The sequence below is a fragment of the Cylas formicarius genome, unplaced genomic scaffold (assembly GCF_029955315.1).
Source record: "Cylas formicarius isolate icCylForm1 unplaced genomic scaffold, icCylForm1.1 PGA_scaffold_13__1_contigs__length_503275, whole genome shotgun sequence".
Lineage (NCBI taxonomy): Eukaryota > Metazoa > Arthropoda > Insecta > Coleoptera > Brentidae > Cylas > Cylas formicarius.
The window spans coordinates 488,120-503,275 of NW_026844228.1; the positions used below are offsets into that span (position 1 = coordinate 488,120).

Sequence of the window (15,156 nt, forward strand, 5' to 3'; positions counted from 1 at the left end):
CCGGTTTCCTGAGTGTGTTCGGCAACAGCTGATGAGTTAATTTGTCTTAGTCGTAAGGCTCTTTCATGTTCTTTGAGCCTAGTTGATATTTTTCGTCCGGGCTCTCCAATGCATTCCTTGCCGCATATGGATGGGCTGTAAACTCCTGGCATCGCAGGGGTGCAACGTTAGCTCGCCTCCTCGTGGTGCACCCTGAGTAACGCTAAAGAGCTAACACAGCTGGCGGTCAGACAATTTGTATCTATATCCTGTCCCTTAAATACATGTTTCTACTGTTTCTACATTTCTACTGTTCTACTAGTGAGGATGACCTCGCAAGCTATTCCAAATCAGATTCGAAACAGCTCTTCTCAGAGCCCCAAGACTAGAATTATCGGACCGTCAGTCCGTATTTGCCAGCTAAATATAGAGGGTATAAGCAGAGCCAAATGTGAATACCTATCTAAACTGCTGACCGAAAATGACATCGATGTTGTGACCCTACAGGAAACCCACACAAACAGCGATGAAGAATTTCAAAAAAGAGGTCGTATCCCTGGTTATACCGCACTTGCATCTCTTTTCCATCATGCGCATGGCTAAGCCACATACGTCAGGAGCACTATAAAAAATGCATCCTTAGTATCATCCAACTGCACGAACAGTGTCTACATAATAACCGTCAAGATCGGCCTTCTCTCGATAATCAATGTGTACAAGCCGCCTGGTATGACCTGGCCGGAAGCAGCTTTACCAATGGAAACTCGCCCCGCGGTCTATATTGGTGACGTCAACAGCCACAGCACTGCCTGGGGCTACCTTAATGAAGACGTTACCGAATTAACCAGCTGGGCGGAGATCAGTAATCTCTACCTAGTTCACGATGCCAAGCAGCCAGGGACATTTAGATCCGCCGCCTGGAACAGAGACTCTAACCCCGATCTTTGCTTTGTCACCAGAAAACTAGACAACACCCTCCTAGCAACAGAAAGGAAAGTGCTGTCATGCTTTCCCCATAGCCAACATAGGCCTGTTCTGGTGACAGTAGGAGTCCAAATCCCACTTATAAATTCAACACCAAAGCCAAGATGGAATTTCAATAAAGCGGACTGGGGGAAATTCCAACACATCCTGGATAGAACTCTGCACTGGATCCCGGCTAAGCCCAAAAATTATGACAGATTCTGTGGAGCGGTGATCGCCGCCGCAAAAAAGTCCATCCCTCGACGATATAGAAAAGAGTACATTCCCGGCTGGCATGAGGACAGTCAATCCTTATATGAGGAATATCTCAACAGCGGAGACTCTGATCTCGCTGACGAAATACTGCAGAGCCTTGACAACGCTAGACGTGATAAATGGTCCCAAACCGTCGCCAATGTGGACTTCAAACACTCGAGCCGAAAAGCCTGGAGTCTCATAAGAAAACTCGGATCAGGTTCTCCACCTGTGAGAAACGACCCCGCGGTATCCGCAGATCAGATAGCGGACCATATTGTTTCAACTTCCAGAGCGCCCAACGACAAAAGTCACACAACCAAAATCAGAAAAGAGCTATCCCAGCTAAAAAAGAACATCACAAGAGAATCCGATTTCGCTAAACCCTTCTCAATAGAGGAGATTGAAAACGCTATAAAGGAAATGAAAACAGGTAAAGCGCCCGGCTATGATGGGTTGCATGTAGAGTTCTTGTCCTATAGTGGATCTGTAACAAAGGCTTGGCTGGCTAAGTTCTACTCTGAGATTCTCCACAATGGCTATATACCACCAAAACTAAAAAACTCAAAAATAATCTCATTGCTCAAGCCTGGTAAAGATAAAGACAGACCCGAGAGCTATAGACCCATCGCATTACTCAGCTCCTGCTATAAATTACTGGAAAAACTTATATACAACCGCATATCCGACATAATCATGCTGCATATCCCAATAGAGCAGGCGGGATTCAGAAAAAACCGAAGCTGCTGCGATCAAGTCCTCAGCCTTACAACCTTCATAGAAGCTGGTTTCCAAAATCAGGAGAAATCGGCACTCGTTTTCATAGATTTAACCGTGGCTTATGATACGGTCTGGCGCCAGGGTCTTATATACAAACTTCTGAACATCACCAGATGCAAAGCAACTACAAGCCTTATCGACAACATGCTTAGCAATCGCTCATTCCAAGTGCATTTGAATGATCAATCAAGTAAAAAGAGAGTACTAAATAATGATTTACCGCAGGGGTCCGTCCTTGCCCCTCTGCTATTTAACCTTTATGTGTCAGACCTACCTGAAACTCGCTCTAAAAAATTTAACTATGCCGACGACATGGCTCTTGGCTTCAGACATAAAAACCTCCACGTTGCAGAAGATGTATTGTGCGAAGATCTGATGGCCATGAATGATTTCTTTGCGAAATGGAGATTGAAACCGAGTGTGACCAAAACTGAGACTTCTTGCTTCCACCTTAACAACAAGTTGGCGAACACAGAACTGAACGTCGAATTTAACTGAACCCGACTAAAACATAACAAGCACCCGAAATACCTGGGCGTCACCTTAGACCGTACACTCTCCTTTAAAAAACATTTAAGCAACGTAGCCGCCAAACTTAAGACAAGAAACAACATAATATCCAAACTGTGTGGCACCAGCTGGGGTGCCTCAGCCGAAACGCTCCGATGTTCCGTTCTTGGCCTTGTTTACTCCTCGGCCGAATACTGCGCTCCTGTCTGGACGAATAGCCCCCACTCAAAACTAGTGGATGTCCAAATCCACAACTCACTTAGAATTATCAGTGGAACCATCAAATCCACACCCACGTATTGGCTCCCCGCGCTCTGCAACATTCCACCAGCCCATCTCCGGCGATCGGAAGCTCTCTGCAGAGAATTTAGAAAAATACAAAACAATCCCTAACTCCAAATCCATGAAGATATCGCTCAACTAGGGCACAGGCTCCGCTCCAGAAAAATTCCAATTCAAACAGCGGCAGCGCTTATATCCAATAACTTCCACCTACAAGACGAATTGGCTCAGATGTGGCAAAATAGCGTTCCTCCAGATATTTGCAGCGTTTTCCACGTTAACCAAACTGTTCCAGGTTCTACACTACCGAGAGGAACCTGGTGCTCCCTAAATCGGATCCGTACAGAATGCGGTGTTTGTGCGGACTCTCTGCACAAATGGGGCAAATCAGAAACCAACTGCTGCGACTGTGGAAGGCGACAAACCATCCGCCACCTAGCATACGAGTGCGAAAAAAGACAGAGCCAGTGTACGACAACAGACTTCTTGAGGGCCACTCCATCGGCTGTTGGATTGAAAACCTAGATATTAAGATTTAACCTTTGTAAACATTAACATTTAAAACTAGACTGTGTTATTGCCATACGATAATAATAATAATCCTGGCATCGCAAATGGAATTTTGTCTTTGACGTACCGAAGATGTTGAGACATTTTTGGACAAGTGGTAAATCTGGTTTTGACGTTATACTTCTTTGGAACTTTTGATATGTGGTCAGTGATGTTTTGAATGTAAGGAAAGACCACAGTGGCAAGTGTAGGATTGCTTTCGGTCTCATTGCTATTGGAAGGTTGTGGTGAAGTGTATTTTTTGATGGAACGCGTAATATCTTTAATGTGGAAATTATTAGAGAGAAGAGCAGAGGTAAGGTATTTTAATTTTGTTTTTAGTGACTCGGGCTGAGATAGTTTTACGGCTCTGTAAACAAGAGAGTTCATAACCGATGATTTTTGGGCCGGATGGTGATGTGACCATGCATTAAGGTATCGGTCTGTGTGCGTACGTTTTCTGTAAACACAATGACCCAATGTCAGGTCTGATTTTCTATTGATAAGAGTATCTAAGAATGGAAGGTTATTATTAGCTTCCAACTCAATGGTAAAAAGTATGTTAGGGTGTATAGATTTTAAATGTCTAAGAAAATCTACTAGGGTTTCTTGATCATGAGGCCAAATAACAAAAGTATCATCGACGTAGCGTTTCCATAATTTTGGGTTTAGATGAAAGGTGTATAGAGCTTTCTTCTCAAAGGCTTCCATAAGTATATCCGCGATGACTGGTGATAATGGAGAACCCATAGCTGTTCCCGACATTTGTTCAAAAAAATAATATCATCAAACTGGAATTACAGTTCTATAATAAATAAAATAATATTATAATTAATTAAGTCGTATTTGTGTATCTTGAAGAAAACAGTAATAGGATCCTTTTATAATATTCCATGTGCAAAGATTAGTTATTCCTGTCATCTACATTTGAATGGAGATTACAATAAAGTACGATTAAATTATTCTGTGAATTGATTCTAGCATCTAAATTCCGGTAAATATGCATGTATTTTTAACTGGATTTTTTTTTAAAGCAGACAGGATGCACTTTGTGAACAAAATGCGCTTGCTTATTTTGATGTAATTTTATTTTTGAATGTGGTATTTTAAATTTTGTTACAAACCAATACTTTTTAGAAGTATTTTTAAATGACTAAACTTTCTGCACGCTTATGTTTTGTGGGTGCATAGGAAAAGTCCCAATACTCAAAACGAGAGAAATGTTGTTTCTTTAAGATGCTGAATAAAATATACCAATTATATTAATTTATTAATTCTCTAAAAGTATTTATGGGCAATTCTCTTACTTTTATTTAGGTTAAATTTTAAACAAATTGTTTGTGTGACTTGTTATGTTTTCCAATACCAATAATTTTTTAAACAAATTGTCCATTGGCACTTTTCAAAATGATATATTTGGGAGGCCAAATTTTCATCTGTAAATACTCGACGTGCGGTGGAGGAATGAGCGGAAGTGCTTTTTGAACATTTTTTCAACTTATATGTTTCTTGTCCGATATCTAGCATCTCAAAGTAATATTTAGATATTTAAGAGCCACCTATAACCTTTATGGAAACTAACGCCGATTTACAAGCAAAATTGCGTACGTGAAAAAATAAATGTAGAAATTGCATCGTATCGACAGAGCTTGAAGAACAAAAACGCTAAATTGCTTACAGAATTATACTGCACTTCTGTTCCACACCTTAACTCAAGAGAAAAAAGAATACTTCAAAATATGGGGGCTGACTCGTCAACGAATACGAGAAAAGTTGCTGCTCAGAAAAGAATTACTTGTTGTTTAGAAAGTTTTGCATGAAAATGATCTGACGAGCAATTGAGAGTAACTTTATACAATCATATTTTAGAAAAAATTCAAAATTTTCGAAATATGCAGCAAATATGCATCACTGAAAACTCACATGCAAGAATGGCTCAAGGAACATCGATTAGCCATAACAAATAAACAAACGGCATGAGAAAAATGAAATCGAGACTGTTTTATCAAAATTTCATCATTGTCCGGTTCCATTTGCGAAGCAGAAATTTTTAAAACTGATGAAAGGTGCGCATCTGTAATTCTGCTTCTTAAAGAAGTTTTCCTAAGCTTCATTGTTGAAAAGATTTGTTCGCATATATAAGACGAGCTGAACATTGCCATTATTTTCATTGCATGGGTAATTAGATTTGGGAAATTATCTGGGCTTAAATTTTTATAAAATTCTAGTAATGGTACTCAATGAAAAGTTTGTTTCAGGAAAGTATTACATTACAGTATTAAACTTTGCATCAACTTCTTCGTAATACACATTGAATGAGGTCGCAAAAATACTAAACTCTGCTTCCATTTTTCTAAAGTCCTGAAATCTCCTTTCAAATTCTGAATATAGTTTTCTCAAATTAATTTCGTATTTTTTAATCTTATTGTTTGATATAGGGAATTTTAAAGATTGTATTCTTGGAAAATGAGAAAAATCAGATTTAGAGATCTGATTAGCAAATAATAATAACTGCGATTTGAAACTCTTCAGGTATTGCCAAATATCGTGAAGAAACTGATTTTTCCGTTGCTATTTGAGATTAAGTTTATTCATGTGTACGAGGAGGTCTGTGAAAAAAGCGAAATCAGAAAGCCACGTTTTGATTGATTATAAATTGATTATAAATGTCTTTATCAAGAAGAAAATTCCCAATATCGCCTTTTAAATCCCAAATTGTTTCAAATACTTTTCCAGCACTAAACCAATGAACTTTTGAATAATACGGGATATCGGAATGCTCAGCATGTACGGACTCCAAAAACTGGTGAAATGTAATAAACCTCTGGAACAATATTAATTATGTGATCAATGTCTAAAGCCGATTTACAGAGATCATCCTGATGTATAAGGCAATGGAAAAAAACAACATCATTTTCCGGATACTTAGAATTAAATTTCCCAACAAATCCTTGATTGATTCCAACAATATTAGGAGCACCATCTGTAATTATATTACATAACTTATCCATTGGTAAACTAAGTTTATCGGAGAATAACACACAGAAACTAAATTGACGAAAGCTTACTACTAACTAATGCTCTTGGGCGGGTGTTTGTTGAAGCAGTGGGAGTTTCGTTGATTACACAAACAATTACTCGAGTCACAGCGTTGCAGATGACTGAGTAAGTAGCTGACCTTCGGGCGGCCTGGCTTGTATTTATACTTATCTGCAAGGATTGTTCGGGAATTGGATTTTTCCGGTTCTTTCGGAAAAACAGAACAATGAATCGAAAATGCGAGAGTGTCTGGAAGTTTCCAGCGAAGAAGAGTCAGCTGTTTGGGTCTGATGGATTTGTCCAGAATGCTATTGTGTTTTAAATATCGCCGCAGGTAGTTTTTATGCGGGTTGTCACATTACACATTCTCACGACGGCACTCTTAAACCTTTCCGCGGGCCGTAGTTTCCTCATCACTTTTCAATACCAAAATAGCAATTGAGTGTTACTTACCTGAAATCTTAGGTTTCCCAGTGGCGGAGATGCGTATGGTATCCCAAGGAAGGCGACTAACCTGTTGTTTTCGTTCGTTGTTATTTCGTAGCCTCTGACCTTTCCATCTGGAAGGTCTACGATTGTATCTGCGAACTAAATACAGGGTGTTTCAACTTTCAATACAAAAAATTTAAGGACATATTGATCGGTCAAAGGAGTTTAGTTTTTCCATGTAGACATGTGTTTTTGTGCATTATCGTCTGATCTTTTGTTCTTGATCGAATTCTGTTCAAAATTGATCAAAAATACGATAAATATATATACGATGATGGACTATCTATGAGTGTTTGCTTGGAGGTGAGATTTTTAGAAATTTATGCAATAAATTAATGCAACGCAATGTTTTATTTGTCAGGATGTCTAACGCGAACTTCGTATACCATGTGTCCTAAAAAAGAGGTATGTATGTAATTGGCCATATACAGTATAGTTTTTGAAAGGGCAACCGAGAGCAACCTTTTATAGAACGGAAATCTGTCTGCTTCTCTACTTGTATACTAAGTGCGATTTTGAAAAAGTTGCATGGGTTACATTTGCTGATGTTAAAAATGTTTTCTTGGAAATAACACTTATCCAAATTACAAAGACATTGTAGAAAATATGTTAGTATGCACATGACTATGAGTATGAAACTACACTTTTTACACTTTCATTTGGAGTACTTTAACTAAAATCATGGTGCCGTGAGTGAGGAGCAAGAGAAAAGATTCCAGCAAGATATAAAAAAAATGGAAAGCAGATCTCAAGGTCGATAATAACGGCAGATTAATGCTGGTCACTAAAAAGGGACCATCGGGACATGTAATGTACAAGAAATCCAGTAGACGAAATTTTTGAGACTTTGAGACTTTGTTATTTAATTTAGATTTTTTTGAATTATATTTTTGTTCTTGTATAAATAAAAATAATTCTTTCAATGTTGATAAAAACGTATACGTGATAGAAGAAAATGCTTATCAGATTTAAATTTAGGAGGGTTAAATTATGCAGACTCAACGGCAAGACCGAATCAACTTTCAAAAAACTGTGTCCTTTTCACTAAAAGATGAACAATAAACCACATTAAAAGCTTTATCAATCGAAACATTATTTAAACCATCAAGCAGGGCGCTTTGAATATCTTTATTAAAGCCATACTGAAATTGATCATCTATGTGCTAACTAATGAAAGACGTTATATTCTACTTAATCACAGTCGCAACAATTTTTGTACACTAATAATTCCAATGCGGCGACAAATATCTATACATTTTCCACAACCAAGCTTAAATATAATACTTATTCTATTAATTTATAATTCACATGGAAAAACATTACTGACCAACACGTCGTTGACTATCTAATAAATTGTTACCTGGCCATGATCGGGGGCCAACGTTTTTATAAATTCTAATAATATATTAATGAATTGGATAATAATAAATTTCATTAGATTAAAGGTCATTACGGCCAGCTTGTATTAGATTATTTATTTGATTGTATATTTCTCGTACTATGTTTTTACCTACGTTAGAGAAGTTGACTTTAAATTTATTAGCTATATTAATAGAATCATCACTTTTCCTATTGTTCACAATTATAGGGACTATGATATTTAGATTTTTTTTCATTAAGCTATTAATTAATTCATTACCAAAGTCACGCAATGTTTTCTAAAGTATGGATTTCTTAAAGTTTTAACGTAATTTGTTACTTTGTTTTTTAGAGTCTTGTGTTCCTCATCAAGTACGCAACTTTTTTTTAAATTTTTCCAATAGCTCCTGCATTTAACTTTTACATACTCCGCCTTAACTTTTTTTTTTACTTGTTTTCTCCTTTCTGACGGAATAATGCTTTAAATTTATTGTGGTCTACACTTTGAACTTCATACTGTTTTTGGTTAATATGACTTTATCTTTTCTGTGATGTTAACTACTAGTTTGTTAGGATCAGACAAAATATTGTCTTCAACCACCATCTGGAAACAACATTTGAAGCTTGCTTGGTCGACTATTACATTGTCTATAACAGTTTTGGATTTGGGGGGTACTCGAGTAGCATTATCAGAGTCAATATTATTTTTAGTTAAATAATTACTTAGCATCAATGTATTTTTTAAGCTTCGTATCACATAACTTTGACTATCTAATAAGGTGGATTTTTGGAAACTCGGTACTCATATTTTCGGCACATATCCAGCTTATTGTAGTCTCGGATTTTGATTTAATAAGTTTTTTAAAGTGTATACCTGTATATACCTATATATACCTTCTCGCACTAACCATTTTTCAATTAGGATAAAAATATCATAATTATTATTTGATTAAATGTTGGTTTTAGTGCTTTCTTTTTTTCCAAGAAACCTATTTTTACTTTTATACCACAAATATTTATATCCCTTTTATTTTTTCAAAAACTCTTCAGCAGCATGCAGCAGTATTGTTAAATCGTGGTTAACGTGCATTTTATCTTGATCTGCTTTTTTTCAAAAACAACCCTATTGTGACAATTTTTCATTCTGTCTTTACCAGTTCCATAAGAATTCCAACAGAATTTTCCAACTTTATGTCATTTGGTTCCTTTTTCTTTAGTTGCTTTTGTATCTTTTGCAGTTATGACTGAAGTTTTTCAATTATCATAGTCGCTTATTGAAGTTGTAACCAATGAGTTGTATATTTGTTCCACTTCGTCGCCATAATATCATCTAAGGCGTTATTTACACAATCTTGACTTAATCCGAGTTTGTCTAGATTTACTATTCCTGTGGTAAGTCTTTTGTGGCATTTCTACACATTGTCTATGCTTCTAAATATCTTGATTATCCAGAATTTTTGTTGTAAATATTGCATATCTCACTTTCGATCCCAGTTGGCAACGCTGAATAGGATTTCGATCATGTTCCGCAAACAATACACACAGCACTTGCCTTTATTTGTAGATGTTATCTGATATTACTTGCACAAAACTATACTGATATTTAATAGCATTTATTATCAAAAAGTAGTTTTGTATAGAAGTGATTTTATTGAGTTATTGTTTATTTTGAATCTGGTACATTTTCTTTTCATTTCTCAACAAGCAGAATTTTCCAGGATTCTTTTGAAGTTGATAATTAAAAATTTTCTCTTAATAAATAAAGCCTAAAAGACTTCTATGGGCGGGCCGGGTTGAAATACTACAAGAAAGGACCTCAGGACTCTCAACTCTAGGAAATTGGATTGATCTTGCGAGATATCGAGAGAGAGAGAGAGAGAGACAGAGAGAGAGAGAGAGAGAGAGAGAGAGAGAGAGAGAGAGAGAGAGAGAGAAATCAGCAACAGTTCTAAAATTTATTTACTAGCGATGAAAATGACTTGAGTTGGTTGCTCTAATTCACTCTCTATTAGTTGTAAAGTCGGTACTTCTTCCATAAAGATTATATTTTTGTTAAATAAATTTTGCAATTATATTAAAGAAAATTATTAGAATTGTTTCCCCCTTAGTGGCCTATGATGGCCGATGATGACGCTGATGACAAATCAGTGCAAACAAAAAATTTTGAAGATTTATCAGAGTAAATAAATAAAATTTCACTTACTGCAGAGTTAATTAAAAACGCACCGAAATATACGCAGAACATTTTAACTCATACTGGCTTGCAATGCAATTTTATATAGGAACTCAATAACACTTGAACTATTAGAAAAAATACATTAACAGGTTGATAAAGGCGGAAAATATTTTGATTATATTGAGAAACACTTGTGTAGATAATGAAATATCGTTTCTGGAGGGAAAAGAATGCTCCAAAACCAAACCAAAACTATTTTGCAAAGAAACTTCAATAATACTGTAATACTGCATTTCCAAATTACTGTTCCCTTCTCTTTTTACCTCTCTACCTCTTCATCAGTCGATGGACAGCCCGCGATGGTCTAATTTTTTCATGGCAACGATGTCACATTGTCACGTGTTAAACAACTGACACATCAAGGACCATTAAAGATGAACCCATTAGAAAATGTTGATTATAATAATACTAATGATAATAACAACATGCTTATTCGATTGACAATGCAAAATTTAATTAGAAATAATACATCACATTTTGTACACAAAATAAAAAAATGAAAATAATCCCTTAAACACACACACACACACACAATATATATATATATATATATATATATATATATATATATATATATATATATATATATATATATATATATATATATATATATATATATATATATATATATATATATATATATATATATATTGATAAACGTACTCTACAACTTCCAAAATACATACTCAATTAACGATGTGACTTCATCTACAACGTGGAGACTTCCGATTTCGGAAGTCACAACGTTTCCTATGTAAAACTTTGCCAGTATGACCTTGAGGGCCTTAGCAACGTTCCTGCAAAATTTTCTAATGAAGTCCCAAGGTCGACCATTTATCCGTACATTATCAATTTTAGTTCAGGCGTAGATCGTTGGCGCTCGCATCGCAATTCGCAATGTAATCTTGGTATGTCTGTCGCATGTATTGACTTCCCTTTGACTCTCCGCGGTAAACCATACGTTAGGACTTCACAGTATGTTTAGTTGCATTACTTTATGGCTTCCTACGAGGTAGTAAAATGGCAACGTAGCATTTTTTGCGTATTTCAAGGCCGTTGTTTTAGGCGCACAATATACTGAAAAGGATTCATTTCGACCGTATTTGCGGCGTATTTGCGGGTAACGAACGAAATTTTGTGACTTCCCTTAAAAATGAATGGAGTACTAAATTAATGCCTTCTCTGGTTTTGGATAAGAACAAGAAAATGTTCAAAAAGATATGATGAAGATATGATAAACACAATTTGAATATTGGCAGTTTAATTATTTTTCTGTCTTTAATAATAATAAAGGACTTTTATTATACAAAATAAACAAATATAATTTTGAAAAATTTTCTTCCGCTTGTTCGCCTTGATAAGTTTATTTATACACAAAAGCTGCTTAGGCACATTAACTTTAATAAAATAAATGAATAAAAAGGAAAACATAAAATAAAATGTAAGAAGCCTGAAATATCGTAGATTGGTCGTATAAAAATCGTGCGGTGCAGGGGGTGGTGGGGGTGAATTTTCTAAAAATTGTCAAGAAATTATTATTTTTTTGTTATCTACACCATACTGCTCTTAAATTGACAAAACCGCTTTTCAATATTTTTATTAGAAATAATTTATTTTTTCATTTTAAAAACACCACATAATGTTTTTATATGGGAGTATCTTATGAATAAAAGCTTGCTCTGAAATCTCATTTTTATGTTATCGTCTACCTCGCTGTAACTTGAAAACTATTTGGTTTATCAAAAAAGTGTTTCCTATAAACGATATGCATTGAAGGTTCACGAATCCGTTATTTTTTTAAAAACCCCAATCTGATGGATAGTTTTTGTTTTTAATTAGCAAAATGTGAAACCATGTTGCGAATATCGCGGAAGCCAGCGAAGCAGCGAGGAAGGGTCAGATTTGCGAGGACGGTCAGGCAATAGACTTTGCGGTTCCGACGTGCGCTTGTACAACCACTTTCGCAGCGAGGATGATTTTATTTATTTTTTATGTCTACGTTTTAAGTGTCAAAATAGTTTTCTTTGAGGGAGTGAAGTAGTTTTTAATGTGACTAAAATATATTTATTTTTGTGTGGGAATGATAAATAATAACCCATTAGTTATAATTTTCATCCAAATGGATATTAAAATCAGTACATGTTCTAATTGCGAACTTGAATCAATAATCAAATTAAAGCATTTAACGAAAAAAGCTGCTAACACTAAAGCAAAAGTTTTTAACTTCCAATTATGTGTACCTAGTCTATAAGGCGGAAAGCTCATAACGTCAAAACAAATATCCACACAAAAATTAATTGAATGTGCAAAAATCCGCATGAACATCTGTTAAGACAACGATCCTGATGCTTTACATATTTTTTTGAATTTTAATGACATAAGGGAACAAGTTTACAATGACATAAAAACTGTTACAAAACCTATACGAGTTTTAAATTGCGTATTTTGCCAGAAACGTTTAAAAAATCAAAAGCTCTGACAAGTTATGACTAATATGGAAAAACAAAATTAAAACTCGAAGAAATACGAAATTAAATGCTTCATGCTATCAGAATCACGTAAAACAATAAATAAGCTCGCACATTGGGATTTTTGGTTAAAAAAGTTAAAGGCATCTTTGTGGATCGAAATAGTGAATTCTCCAAGAAGAAATCTATACCTAGAAGAACCTAGAAATTTTGTGAAACGGTTTTCTAAGAAGCAAGTCATTGAAGCTGTAGTGCATCACACTAAGACGGAAACGTCCAACTATTAATCCTTTGCTTCGTCAGCAATGACGAAGATTTGCCAAAATATTAAAACGGAAATAAATGGCATAATTTAAATTTAAAAATTTGAAAATTAAGGATTACAAAACGCATATTCCAAATAATTTATATTTTTTAACAAGTCTTCTTGGCTCCAGCGAAACATGTAATGCCAGGAAAGAAACGGAAATACTTAATATTTGTCAAGATGATGAGTTTAAATGAAAAAAGAATATACCCCTAAACTTATTGGTTTGGGACTCTTAAATTATTAGGAGACCAAGTGAAAAAAACTGGTTGAAACCAGCCACGCTTGTCACACAGTACCTTACACACAAATTTCAATAAATGAAACTATACCTGGAAACTTTAAACTTTTGCCACATAATGTAAAATTCAATGAAAAATTTCACATGTACTTATAACCGAAGCAATATTACAAGAGTATACATCAGTTCTAAACACCTGTCAATATAAAAAAAGGTATAGAGACATTCAATTTTCTGTGAAATAAGATTTTTTAATTTAGACATTTAGATAAGCGAGACAAAAATGATCCTTGACCAACACGAAGGGTTTTTTTTTAGATTAGCTTTTTACTGCTACTTAATTTTAGTTGTTATTATGGATATAATTTTAATTTTTATTCTAGCTTCTATGTACACTTATGTACTATTGGTTTAATATACAATGTTGCACTGTCAAAAATAACAAAAGAGTATCATCCCTATCAAAAAATTCGACTATGAGGGCAAATACGTATCACATTCGCTACGAAAGAGGGTATACAAATAAAAACGATCTTAAGCGGCCGCCGCAACCGCAAGTCTGTTATTAACTAACCGTCTTTGCAAATTTGACCCTTTCTCCCTGCTTCGCTGGCGGCCGTAATGTTCACGACAGGGCTTCATATTTTGCTAATTAAAAATCCATCCGATTATAGTTTTTGAAAAAGTAGCTGATTCGTTGATCTTGAATGCATATGATTTATAAAAAGCATTTTTTTGATAAACCAAATAGTTTTCAAGTTACAGCGAGGTAAACTATAACATAAAAATGAGTTTTCAGGGCAAGCGTGTATTCGTTAAAGATATAAAAGCATTATGCGGTGTGTTTTTAAAATGAAAAAAAAAAAGATTTATAATAAAAATATTGAAAAGCGGTTTTGTCAGTTTAATGGCTGTATGTTGTAGATAACAACAACATAATAATATTTTTTTGTCATTTTTATTATAAAATTCACTCCCACCAGCCCCTGCATCATACAATTTTTGTACGACCAGTTGGTTTTGTATTCTTAGGGACACTAAAATTGCTACACATTTATGTTTTTAAAATAGGAAAATAATCACTCAGACCAGCCTGTAGAACCCCAGAGTTTTTGATTAAAGTTACATCAAAAACACAAATGTAATCTAGCCATTTTAATGAAGTTTTTCTAGTTCTCGTAATTTTTGTAAGGTATTTAATAATATACAGAGGGTTCAAATGAATTTTTTAGGGTTGGAACTATTATAAAATAATTTTTTAAAAATGTGTCTGGATTGTTAGGCCTTTAAAATTTCTTAAACAGCAAATACCCCTTAGCCTACGAATTAATTATAAGAGGCAAAAATATATATAAAAACAATTTCAGTTTGAAATGTTTGTTTGCGTTTTGTTTACGTTGACGCAATCAAATGAATATCAATATTTTTGACCGCATTATTTAAAAGGAAGTTTGAATTAAGCTTCTAAAATTTGTAAAATGTCTTTATAAAATTTTTATCTTGACATCAATTTATAGAAGTTTATGCCTCTTTAAAAAAAAAGTATTTTGAAGATACCCAAACTTTTTATTTAGCTTACTAGCGGCTGCTATTTAATATAAGTAAGTTCTTTTTAGTTATGAAAAAATTAAATATATCCTAAACAATACCATATGTTATAAAAGATTTGTTACTTTTTGGCTACAACACATTCAGTGTA

General features: G+C 34.7%; 1 protein-coding gene across 2 annotated transcripts in view; it reads right to left on the reverse strand.

Annotated features, from left to right (window-relative positions):
- LOC132695898 (pyrethroid hydrolase Ces2e-like) overlaps positions 1–10,479 on the reverse strand; it is a 31,647-nt gene extending 21,168 nt beyond the window's left edge. For both annotated transcript variants that reach the window (XM_060660476.1, XM_060660475.1), the window contains exons 1-2: positions 10,409–10,479; positions 6,811–6,945 (exon numbers count right to left, since the gene is read on the reverse strand). In XM_060660476.1, the coding sequence (XP_060516459.1) occupies positions 6,811–6,945; positions 10,409–10,450 (177 nt within the window). In that variant the 5' untranslated portion in view covers positions 10,451–10,479. The remainder of the gene's footprint in view (positions 1–6,810; positions 6,946–10,408) is intronic.
- Between the last annotated feature and the right edge of the window lie 4,677 nt (positions 10,480–15,156).